At 41.9% G+C, this 12,746-nt stretch overlaps 1 protein-coding gene across 1 annotated transcript in view; it reads right to left on the minus strand.

The window, feature by feature from the left end:
- The window catches only part of LOC139762551 (Golgi resident protein GCP60), a 54,483-nt gene that overhangs the window by 37,017 nt on the left and 4,720 nt on the right, over positions 1-12,746 (minus strand). The window contains 2 exon segments of the mRNA XM_071687575.1: positions 542-682; positions 12,586-12,727. Of these exon segments, the coding sequence (XP_071543676.1) occupies positions 542-682; positions 12,586-12,727 (283 nt within the window).

The following is a 12,746-nucleotide window of genomic DNA, read 5'->3' on the forward strand; positions in this document are numbered from 1 at the left end:
CTCACCCTCGCATTTAAATCATCCATCACTAATACTTGGTCTCGTACATCAAAGCTGCTTACATACTCACTCAGCTGCTCCTAAAACACATGCCTCTCAGGATCTTTCTTCTCATGACCAGGTGCATAAGCACCAATAATCACCCATCTCTTCATCCACTCTCAGTTTTACCCACATCAATCTAGAATTTACTTTCTACACTCTATCGCATACTCCCACAACTCCTGCTTCAGGAGTAGTGCTACTCCTTCCTTAGCTCTTTACCTCTCACCAACCCCTGACTTTACTCTAAGACTTTTCCAAACTATTCTTCCCCTTTACCCTTGAGCATCGTTTCACTCAAAGCCAGAACATCCAGGTTTCTTTCCTCAAATATACTACCTATCTCTCCTTTCATCTCATCTTGGTTACATCGCACACATTCAGATACCCCAATCTGAGCCTTCGAGAAGGATGAGCACTCCTCGCTTGACTCCTTCTTCTGTTTCCCCTTTAAGAAATTGAAATACAGGGGAAACCAAATCATAATTCCATTACTTACGCTAGTCTCTCCTTCTCCAATTTGTCTGCCCACAAAGCTTCAACATATGGACGGAAGGTTGGGACCAAGTCACTAAGCTTGTCTATAAACTGCTGTTTAGCATCTTCTCTGCTCATGGACCCAAGAGCTTGCCATGCCAGTCTGTGGAGAAACACCTTGTGTCAATTTTTGTGTATTCTAGTCATTATTTCTTTGTACAGTATGCATGTTTCCAAACCAATATTTCACCACTCAGTAATCTGCCTGTGTACTGGTCAATTTTTTCTCATGAAAACCAACCAAGGAATCTCTTTCCAGATGTTCTCAAATACCTTACAAAAAAAGTTTAAATTTCTCAGTCACATCTTTAATATATCTGATGCAATGCAAATCATGTAATCTCTACGAAAACAGACTCTCCTCTAGTTCCAGACACAGGTTACTTACTGTTCACTAGTCAATATGTGTTTAATTCATCTAGGCTGCATACAAATCAGAATGAAATAAAAAATCTGTCATTCAGCATCTAAAACATATCAATTAATCTTATAGGGAAGCAGGTTAGCAAGTCTACCACAAGCAACTGGGTGTGCCTAAATTTTGCCAGCCTGTGAGAACAGGTGTTCACAGGGCTTTTCCCAGGGAAGCAAAACCAAAATCAGAGATCTAAAATAATGCCTGATACCAAATTTGGTGACTTTTATTGGTAATGAACATGCATTAAAATCTTATTAAAAAATCATGTAATTTCCAAATGGAACTGGGCATTCCTACCCTTTGCCAGTCATGGGTGCCCATATGAATCTTCCTAGAGGGGAAAGCCAAAATGTAGGCTTTGAAAAGCCAATTCTACCATGGACAGTGTCCCTCAAACATGAGATATTCCTTAGGGTCAAGATCAATCCTTCCCTCACTAAATAAATCAAGAAGCTCTCTCACTCAAATAAAGGAAAATGCAGAGTTACAAGGAATGAGCAGTGTAACTTATGTGTTGTCAAGTGGTATGCAGGAGAAGATATCTTATGTTTGTGGACCGAAAGTCAGCTGCCAACATGTGGGTGAGGTAGAGAGATAAAGCAGCAATCAGGCATAAAGGAGTAACACTTGACAGCCGCTGAAGTGTTGGCTCACTGTGTAGTTATCAAACACCCTCCTGATACCTATACTGGTAGCACCATTAACATAGATCCCTGGTCATTGGCTGCCTTCAAGGTGAAGGACAACATCCCTGAAACCAATCGCTATGCCCTCACAAAATCACTTTTGCTGTAAGACACAAATGAACACTGAAAATTAAGGGATATGATTAACAATGCTGTCAGAGTTCTAAAATGCACAATAGAGGCAGTTGAGTCTGCAGATACTGTACATGGAATAATGTTGTCATAAGTGATGCCTTAAGTGTGTAACCGGTTAAAAGCGGTGAAATTGTAATGCAAGTACTTCACTGTAATGTGGCTGGAGAAACCTTTCTCTTGAAATTAAACCTCATGAATACTGAAACAAAATGAAGTACCAATACAACTCAAATTTCCTCCAGTTTCAATGAATCTACAGCACTTATACATTTCAAACAACACAATTAGAGAAGAAAGAATTGACAATGAAGCACGCAGTACTAATGTAGGTAGCAGTTTGTAGGCAGCCAACAACTAGGGAGGTATATTACCAGTAATACCCACCAGAGCATCAGGAGGGATAGTGATGGCTGCATAGTGAGCTAGCACTTAAGTGGTTGTCAAGTTGCACTACTCTGAGCCAGGTACCTGTTATTTCTCTCTTCCTCACTCACATAGACCACTGGCATTCTGTCAACAAACATACAAACTCTCCTTGTCACACATAACACTTGACAACACTTCACTCACACAGCTCATTCTTTGTAACTAGATTTTCCTGCAATGAGCACTACGTGCTAACCATGCCTTTTGGCAAAATGATGGAAGCAATAGATAACAATAGTAAGAGGGAACATTTAGGCAGGACATTAGGTTAAAACAGTGGGTAGAAACATTAGGAAGGAGCATTAGGTAGAAGTAGTCAGTGGCCTATTCAAGGTGAGGCATCACAGGATAAAATGTGGCACTGGAGTTCACTAGTTATGGAGACTCTACTGCTGTGGGCACCCCCTTGAGGAAGTTCCTGTTGGAACAGGTGTCAGATATCCCTGAAATCTCATTCAGGTCGAACAGATGTAAAAAAAAAAATCCACCAGCAAATGCCATTTACAGATAAGTGAGCCGAGTGATGTGGTTAAACTAAGTAATGACCAATCATCCTGCAGCACCTTATGAGAGTCTCCCCAAGTCCTGACACATTTCTTGATACCAACGGAGGTGGGAAAATATCTATATACAGCAAGCTCGATCCAATAATTTGTTGCATGATGAATTCATCATGTTCATCCATAGAGGGTTAAAATATACGTACGTATGTATGTATGTATGTATGTATGTATGTATGTGTATGAAGCATTTATGGATCTGGAGAAGGCATAAGACAGGGCTGATACAGATGCTTTGTGAAAGGTCTTAAGAATATATGGTTTGGGAAGTAAGCCACCAGAAGCAGTGAAAAGTTTTTACCAAGGATGAAAGGCATGTATACGAGTAGAAAGAGAGGAGGGTGATTGGTTCCCAGAAGGTAAGTCTGCCACAGGGGTGTATGATGTCCCCATGGTTGTATAATTTGTTTGTGGATGGGGTGGTTAGGGAGGTAAATGCAAGAGTTTTAGAGAAAGGGGCGAGTATGCAGTCTGCTGGGGATGAGAGGGCTTGGGAAGTGAGTCAGTTGTTGTTTGTCAATGATACAGCACTGGTGGCTGATATGAGTGAGAAACTGCAAAAGTTGGTAACTGAGTTTGGAAAAGTGACTGAAAAGAGAAAGTAGAGGGTAAATGTGAATAAAAGCAAGGTTAATTATTAGGTTCAGTAGTGCTGAGGGACATGTTCATTGGAATGTAAGTTTGAATGAAGAAAAATTGGAGGAAGAGAAGTGTTTTAGATATCTGGGAGTGAATTTAGCAGCAAGTGGAACCATGGAAGCAAAAGTGGGCCACAGGGTGGGGGAGGGGTCAAAGGTTCTGGGAGCAATGACGAATGTGTGGAAGGAGAGAACGTTATCTCGGAAATTAAAAATGGGTATGTTTGAAGGAACAGTAGTTGAGGCATGGGCTATAGATAAAGGTGTTCAGAAGAGGGTGGATGTGTTGGAAATGAAATGTTTGAGGAAAATATGTAGTGTGAGGTGGTTTGATCGAGTAGGTAATGAAAGGGTAAGAGAGATGTGAGATAATATAGAGTGTGGTTTACATGAGTTTACATGAGAAAGACAGACAACAGGAGGCCTGATCAGCCCATGACTGAGTTGTATGGTTAAAAAAGTTTAACTTGACAAGAAAATGTAATTCCGCTCTGCAGGTTTTTAAGCTATCACCGACTCCCCACTGCTGTACATTAACCTTCCACTGTCCCATTACTTCTGTCATTCATACAATTTATTTCTGACATTTTTCTCAAAGCATACCTGAATTCATAAAATATTTGTCTAAAGAACTTTTGAAGGTGTCTACACTCTTAACATTCACTGCATCTGATGGTACCTTATTCCAGTGCTCAACACAACTATAAGAAAAGAAGCTTTTCCCATGTCCATACATCTTTTAGCTTTGAGTTTTATTTCATTTGTCCTGGTAACTGTATTTTCTTGTATTTCAAAAAGATGTTTGTGATTTACGTCATCAAACTTGTTTAGAATTTTGAACACTTGAATTAAGTTGCCGCAAAGTCTGTTTTTTAAGGGAGAAGAGACCTAATCATTTCAGCCTCTCTTTGTATGCCAGATTTCTAAGGGATGGGATCAATTTTGTTGAGCGTCATTGTACTTGCTCTCATTTTCCCTCGTCTTTTCCAAAGTTTGGGGACCAAAACTGGACTGCATATTCAAGGTGTGATCATACTAGAGAACAATAAAGTGTGAAAATTGTTTATGGTGTCTTGTAATCTATGTTCCTGGCTATGAAACCTAACATAAGGTTCCCTTATTTTTCTGCTGCTTGACACTATCTAGTGTACTTCAGATTGTTGCTAATGACAAATCGAAGGTCCTTTTCTTCATTTACTTTACTTAGAGTTTCCAAAGTTTGTAGTCATAACATATATTCTTGTCTCCAAAGTGCATAACTTTTCACATTTGTTCACATTAAACTAAATTGCTCTCCGTCTGACCACTCTACTAGTAAGTTAAGATCTTTTTGAATCATTTTGCAATCCCACTGCTTACAGCCCTACCTCCTAACTTAATATCATTAGTAAATTTGGATATCTTAGATATGCAACTGAATTCTAGGTCATTAATGTACATTATGAAAAGAATTGGGCCTATGACAGACCCCTGTGGCACATCATTCTTTACGTTTAGCCAATCTCAGGCTTCTCCGTTTAATACTATGTGGTGCTTTCTTCCGCTATGCCAGTCTCTGATCCATGTACAGAGTTCTTCACTGATTCTGTATGCTCTGAGTTTATGTAAAAGTCTCTTGTGAGGTACTTTATCAATTTTTTTTGGAAATCTAAAAATACTACATCAGATGGTATCTTTTTGTCCCAATTCTGATAAATAAACTTTAAAAATTTGTGTGCAAATTTGTCAGGCAGGACCTTCTATTCTGCAAACTGTGTTGGTTGTCTGATATAACTTGGTCATCTGGGAATGAGACAATTTTATCTTGTATTACTTTTTTTAAGTACAGTAGGGTTAAGGGACAAGTTAATTGGGAGGTAAGTTTGAATGGAGAAAAACTGGAGGAAGTGAAGTGTTTTAGATATCTGGGAGCGGATTTGGCAGCGGATGGAACCATGGAAGCGGAAGTGAATCATAGGGTGGGGGAGAGGGTGAAAGTTCTGGGAGCGTTGAGTGAGTGGAAGTTGAGAACGTTATCTCAGAAAGCAAAATGGGTATGTTTGAGGGAATAGTGGTTCCAACAATGTTATATGGTTGCAAGGCGTGGGCTATGGATAGAGTTGTGCGGGGTGGATGTGCTGGAAATGAGATGTTTGAGGACAATATGTGGTGTGAGGTGGTTTGATCAAGTAAGTAATAATAGGGTAAGAGAGATGTGTGGTAATAAAAAGAGTGTGGTTGAGAGAGCAGAAGAGGGTGTGTTGAGATGGTTTGGTCACATGGAGAGAATGAGTGAGGAAAGATTGACAAAGAGGATATATGTGTCAGAGGTGGAGGGAACGAAAAGTGGGAGACCAAATTGGAGGTGGAAAGATGGAGTGAAAAAGATTTTGAGTGATCGGGGCCTGAAAATGCAGGAGGGTGAAAGGCGTGCAAGGAATAGAGTGAACTGGAACAATGTGGCACACAATCCAATGACAGCACACGTGCTGTCAATGGATTGAAGCAGGGCATGTGAAGCGTCTGGGGTAAACCATGGAAAGTTTTGTGGGGCCTGGATGTGGAAAGGGAGCTGTGGTTCGGGCATTATTGCATGACAGCTAGAGACTGAGTGTAAACGAATGGGGCCTTTGTTGTCTTTCCCTAGTGCTACCTCACACACGAGGGGGGAGGGGGATGTTATTCCATGCGTGGCGAGGTGGCGATGGGAATGAATAAAGGCAGACAGTGTGAATTGTGTGCATGTGTATATATGTATGTGTCTGTGTGTGTATATATATGTGTACATTGAGATGTATGGGTATGTATATTTGCGTGTGTTGACGTGTATGTATATACATGTGTATGGGGGTGGGTTTGGCCATTTCTTTCGTCTGTTTCCTTGCGTTACCTCGCAAACGCGGGAGACAGCGACAAAGCAAAATAAATAAATAAATAATATATATATATATATATATATATATATATATATATATATATATATATATATATAAGGGGATAAGAGTGAGTGCTCAAATTACAGAGGTATAAGTTTGTTGAGTATTCCTGGTAAATTATATGGGAGGGTATTGATTGAGAGGGTGAAGGCATGTACCGAGCATCAGATTGGGGAAGAGCAGTGTGGTTTCAGAAGTGGTAGAGGATGTGTGGATCAGGTGATTGTTTTGAAGAATGTATGTGAGAAATACTTAGAAAAGCAAATGGATTTGTATGTAGCATTTATGGATCTGGAGAAGGCATATGATAGAGTTGATAGAAATGCTCTGTGGAAGGTATTAAGAATATATGGTGTGGGAGGCAAGTTGTTAGAAGCAGTGAAAAGTTTTTATCGAGGATGTAAGGCATGTGTACGTGTAGGAAGAGAGAAAAGTGATTGGTTCTCAGTGAATGTAGGTTTGCGGCAGGGGTGTGTGATGTCTCCATGGTTGTTTAATTTGTTTATGGATGGGGTTGTTAGGGAGGTAAATGCAAGAGTTTTGGAAAGAGGGGCAAGTATGAAGTCTGTTGGGGATGAGAGAGTTTGGGAAGTGAGTCAGTTGTTGTTCGCTGATGATACAGCGCTGGTGGCTGATTCATGTGAGAAGCTGCAGAAGCTGGTGACTGAGTTTGGTAAAGTGTGTGGAAGAAGAAAGTTAAGAGTAAATGTGAATAAGAGCAAGGTTATTAGGTACAGTAGGGTTGAGGGTCAAGTCAATTGGGAGGTGAGTTTAAATGGAGAAAAACTGGAGGAAGTGAAGTGTTTTAGATATCTGGGAGTGGATCTGGCAGCGGATGGAACCATGGAAGCGGAAGTGGATCATAGGGTGGGGGAGGGGGCGAAAATCCTGGGGGCCTTGAAGAATGTGTGGAAGTCGAGAACGTTATCTCGGAAAGCAAAAATGGGTATGTTTGAAGGAATAGTGGTTCCAACAATGTTGTATGGTTGCGAGGCGTGGGCTATGGATAGAGTTGTGCGCAGGAGGATGGATGTGCTGGAAATGAGATGTCTGAGGACAATGTGTGGTGTGAGGAGGTTTGATCGAGTGAGTAACGTAAGGGTAAGAGAGATGTGTGGAAATAAAAAGAGCGTGGTTGAGAGAGCAGAAGAGGGTGTTTTGAAGTGGTTTGGGCACATGGAGAGGATGAGTGAGGAAAGATTGACCAAGAGGATATATGTGTCGGAGGTGGAGGGAACAAGGAGAAGAGGGAGACCAAATTGGAGGTGGAAAGATGGAGTGAAAAAGATTTTGTGTGATCGGGGCCTGAACAAGCAGGAGGGGGAAAGGAGGGCAAGGAATAGAGTGAATTGGAGCGATGTGGTATACCGGGGTTGACGTGCTGTCAGTGGATTGAATCAAGGCATGTGAAGCGCCTGGGGTAAGCCATGGAAAGCTGTTTAGGTATGTATATTTGCGTGTGTGGACGTATGCATATACATGTGTATGGGGGGGGATTGGGCCATTTCTTTCGTCTGTTTCCTTGCGCTACCTCGCAAACGCGGGAGACAGCGACAAAGTGTAATAAAAAAAAAAATAATAATAAATAATATATATGAGTAAATCTTGATTGAGAGAGAAGAAGAGGGTGTGTTGAAATGGTTTGGACATATGGAGAGAACGAGTGAGAAAAGGTTGACAAAGAGGATATATGTGCCAGAGGTGGAGGGAACAAGGAGAAGTGGGAGACCAAATTCGAGGTGGAAGGATGGAATGAAAAAGATTTTGAGCAATATGGGCCTAAACATGCAGAAGGATGAGAGGTGTGCAAGGATTAGAGTGAATTGGAATGATGTGGCATACTGGGGTTGACATACTGTCACTGGACTGAACCAGGGCATGTGAAACGTCTGGGGTAAATCATGGAAAAGTCTATAGGGCCTGGATAGGGAATTGTGGTTTTGGTGCATTCCACATAACAGCTAGAGACTGAGTGTGAATGAATATGGCCTTTTTTGCCTGTTTTCCTGGTGCTGCCTCGCTGATGCAGGGGGTGGTGATGCTGTCTCTTCTGGGGCAAGGTGGCACCGAGAATGGATGAAGGCAAGTGTGCATGAATATGGACATGTGTATATATATATGGCTAAGTATGTGTAGGTATATGTATGCATGTGTCTTTATGTTGATATGCATATGTAGGCATATGTTCATGTATGAGCGTGTATGTATATATGTGTGTACATGAGTGGAAAGAAAGTTAAGAGTAAATGTGAATAAGAACAAGGTTATTAGGTACAGTAGGGTTGAGGGTCAAGTCAATTGGGAGGTAAGTTTGAATGGAGAAAAACTGGAGGAAGTAAAGTGTTTTAGATATCTGGGAGTGGATCTGGCAAGGGATGGAACCATGGAAGTGGAAGTGAGTCATAGGGTGGGGGAGGGGGCAAAAATCCTGGGAGCCTTGAAGAATGTGTGGAAGTCGAGAACATTATCTCGAAAAGCAAAAATGGGTATGTTTGAAGGAATAGTGGTTCCAACAATGTTGTATGGTTGCGAGGCGTGGGCTATGGATAGAGTTGTGCGCAGGAGGGTGGATGTGCTGGAAATGACATGTTTGAGGACAATGTGTGGTGTGAGGTGGTTTGATCGAGTAAGTAATGTAAGGGTAAGAGAGATGTGTGGAAATAAAAAGAGCGTGGTTGAGAGAGCAGAAGAGGATGTTCTGAAATGGTTTGGGCACATGGAGAGAATGAGTGAGGAAAGATTGACCAAGAGGATATATGTGTCGGAGGTGGAGGGAACGAGAAGTGGGAGACCAAATTGGAGGTGGAAAGATGGAGTGAAAAAGATTTTGTGTGATCGGGGCCTGAACATGCAGGAGGGTGAAAGGATGGCAAGGAATAGAGTGAATTGGATCGATGTGGTATACCTGGGTTGACGTGCTGTTAGTGGATTGAATCAGGGCATGTGAAGCGTCTGGGGTAAACCATGGAAAGTTGTGTGGGGCCTGGATGTGGAAAGGGAGCTGTGGTTTCGGGCATTATTGCGTGGCAGCTAGAGACTGAGTGTGAACGAATGGGGCCTTTGTTGTCTTTTCCTAGTGCTACCTCGCACACATGAGAGGGGAGGGGGAAGGTATTCCATGTGTGGCGAGGTGGCGATGGGAGTGAATGGGGGCAGACAGTGTGAATTGTGTGCATGGGTAGATATGTATGTGTCTGTGTATGTATATATATGTGTACATTGAGATGTATAGGTATGTATATTTGCGTGTGTGGACGTGTGTGTGTATACATTGTGTATGGGGGTGGGTTGGGCCATTTCTTTCATCTGTTTCCTTGCGCTACCTCGCAAACGCGGGAGACAGCGACAAAGCAAAAATAAAAAAAAAAATGAGTGGATGGGTCTTTCTTTGTCTGTTTCCTAGCACTACCTCGCTGCTGTAGGAAAAGGCAGTCAAGTATAATAAAAGATAAATATTATTCTCCCCTATCCCTGGAGATAGGGGAGAAAGAATACTTCCCACGTATTCCCTGCGTGTCGTAGAAGGCGACTAAAAGGGAGGGGAGCGGGGGTCTGGAAATCCTCCCCCTCTTTTTTCCTTTTTTTCCCAAAGAAGGAACAGAGAAAGGGGCCAGATGAGGATATTGTCTCAAAGGCCCAGTCCTCTGTTCTTAATGCTACCTCGCTAATGCGGGAAATGGCGAATAGTATGAAAGAAAGAAATTTTTTTTTTTTTTGCTTTGTCGCTGTCTCCCGCGTTTGCGACGTAGTGCAAGGAAACAGACGAAAGAAATGGCCCAACCCACCCCCATACACGTGTATATACACACGTCCACACACGCAAATATACATACCTACACAGCTTTCCATGGTTTACCCCAGACGCTTTACATGCCCTGATTCAATCCACTGACAGGACGTCAACCCCGGTATACCACATCGATCCAATTCACTTTATTCCTTGCCCTCCTTTCACCCTCCTGCATGTTCAGGCCCCGATCACACAAAATCTTTTTCACTCCATCTTTCCACCTCCAATTTGGTCTCCCACTTCTCCTCGTTCCCTCCACCTCCGACACATATATCCTCTTGGTCAATCTTTCCTCACTCATTCTCTCCATGTGCCCAAACCATTTCAAAACACCCTCTTCTGCTCTCTCAACCACGCTCTTTTTATTTCCACACATCTCTCTTACCCTTACGTTACTTACTCGATCAAACCACCTCACACCACACATTGTCCTCAAACATCTCATTTCCAGCACATCCATCCTCCTGCGCACCACTCTATCCATAGCCCATGTCTCGCAGCCATACAACATTGTTGGAACCACTATTCCTTCAAACATACCCATTTTTGCTTTCAGAGATAATGTTCTCAACTTCCACACATTCTTCAAGGCTCCCAGGATTTTTGCCCCCTCCCCCACCCTATGATCCACTTCCGCTTCCATGGTTCCATCCACTGCCAGATCCACTCCAAGATATCTAAAACACTTTACTTCCTCCAGTTTTTCTCCATTCAAACTTACCTCCCAATTGACTTGACCCTCAACCCTACTGTACCTAATAACCTTGCTCTTATTCACATTTACTCTTAACTTTCTTCTTTCACACACTTTACCAAACTCAGTCACCAGCTTCTGCAGTTTCTCACATGAATCAGCCACCAGCGCTGTATCATCAGCGAACAACAACTGACTCACTTCCCAAGCTCTCTCATCCCCAACAGACTTCATACTTGCCCCTATTTCCAAAACTCTTGCATTCACCTCCCTAACAACCCCATCCATAAACAAATTAAACAACCATGGAGACATCACACACCCCTGCCGCAAACCTTCATTCACTGAGAACCAATCACTTTCCTCTCTTCCTACACGTACACATGTCTTACATCCTCGATAAAAACTTTTCACTGCTTCTAACAACTTGCCTCCCACACCATATATTCTTAATACCTTCCACAGAGCATCTCTATCAACTGTATCATATGCCTTCTCCAGATCCATAAATGCTACATACAAATCCATTTGCTTTTCTAAGTATTTCTCACATACATTCTTTAAAGCAAACACCTGATCCACACATCCTCTACCACTTCTGAAAGAAATATATGTACATATTCATATTTCACCTCATACTTGTCCATTTTCCTGTATTAGAAAGGTAGCACCAGGAACAGATAAAAAAAAGGCCACATCCACTCATATTCATTCTCTAGCTGTCATGCATAATGCACTGAAATCAAAGGTCCCTATCCACAACCAGGCCCCACAGACCTTTCCATGGTTTATCCTGAATGCTTCACATACCCTGGCCAAGTCCAGTGACAGCATGTCATCCCGAGTATACCACATCGTTTCAATTCACTCCATCTCGTGCATGCTTTTCACCCTCCTGCATGTTCAGACCATGGTTACTCAAAATTTTTTTCACTTCATCCTTCCATCTCCAGTTAGGTCTTTCTCTTTTCCTTGTTCCTTTCAAATCTGACACATATTCCCTCTTTGTCTACTTTTCCTTACTCATTCTTTCAATATGTCCAAACCATTTCAGCACACCTGCTTTATCAACAACACTCTTTTCATTACCACACATCTCTCTTACTCTTTTACTACTTACTCAATCAAACCACCTCATGCCACATATTGTCCTGAACATTTCATTTCCAACATATCCATCCTCCGCTGAACAGCTTTATCAATGGTTTATGCCTCACATCAAAGGTTGAAGATAAGACTGTGCAAAGGAGAGTGGATGTGTTGGAAATGAAATGTTTGAGGACAATGTGCAGATAATTAAGCCTATGAATATATAAACAACTCTCATAAGACATTATATAAACACTAAGACAATAGGATAATCATAAAACAAGAAATGATACTGATCTATAACAACAGGTTGACTACAGCTTGTGTGATGTGACTCCCAGGATATGTGTGCTCTGGATGACTATGAGCAGGTGGATAGGTGATGTCAACCTGGTGGCAATCAATGATTGGCTGAGACCAAACCCCATTAGTTTGAGCAAAGGTTACGATGGTTTGAGGATCTACCAAAAAGGGTAAGTAAGAGGGAGCTTCCTCACAAATTTGATGAAGGTAAGAATGATACTGGCCCAATATTCCCCAAAGAATATCTCATGCTTGTGGAACAAATCAGACAGGAGAGGAATCAGACATTTACAATAAAGCCTGGTTACAAATTTGGTGACTATTATTGGAAGTGAATATTAATATGTCATACCTCCTGTCTTTACCCACAACATCCAAAACTCCAACAGGGGGTGAGGATGCTGGATTATATGAGCCATGTGTCACTTGTTGCGTTAGCCCTACCAGCTCACACTTCTCTGCATACCCAAGATGGACTGCCTTTCCTTCTTTTTCTGTAATATATGTACAGTT

Source organism: Panulirus ornatus, chromosome 43, assembly GCF_036320965.1.
Source record: "Panulirus ornatus isolate Po-2019 chromosome 43, ASM3632096v1, whole genome shotgun sequence".
NCBI classification, from domain to species: Eukaryota; Metazoa; Arthropoda; class Malacostraca; order Decapoda; family Palinuridae; genus Panulirus; species Panulirus ornatus.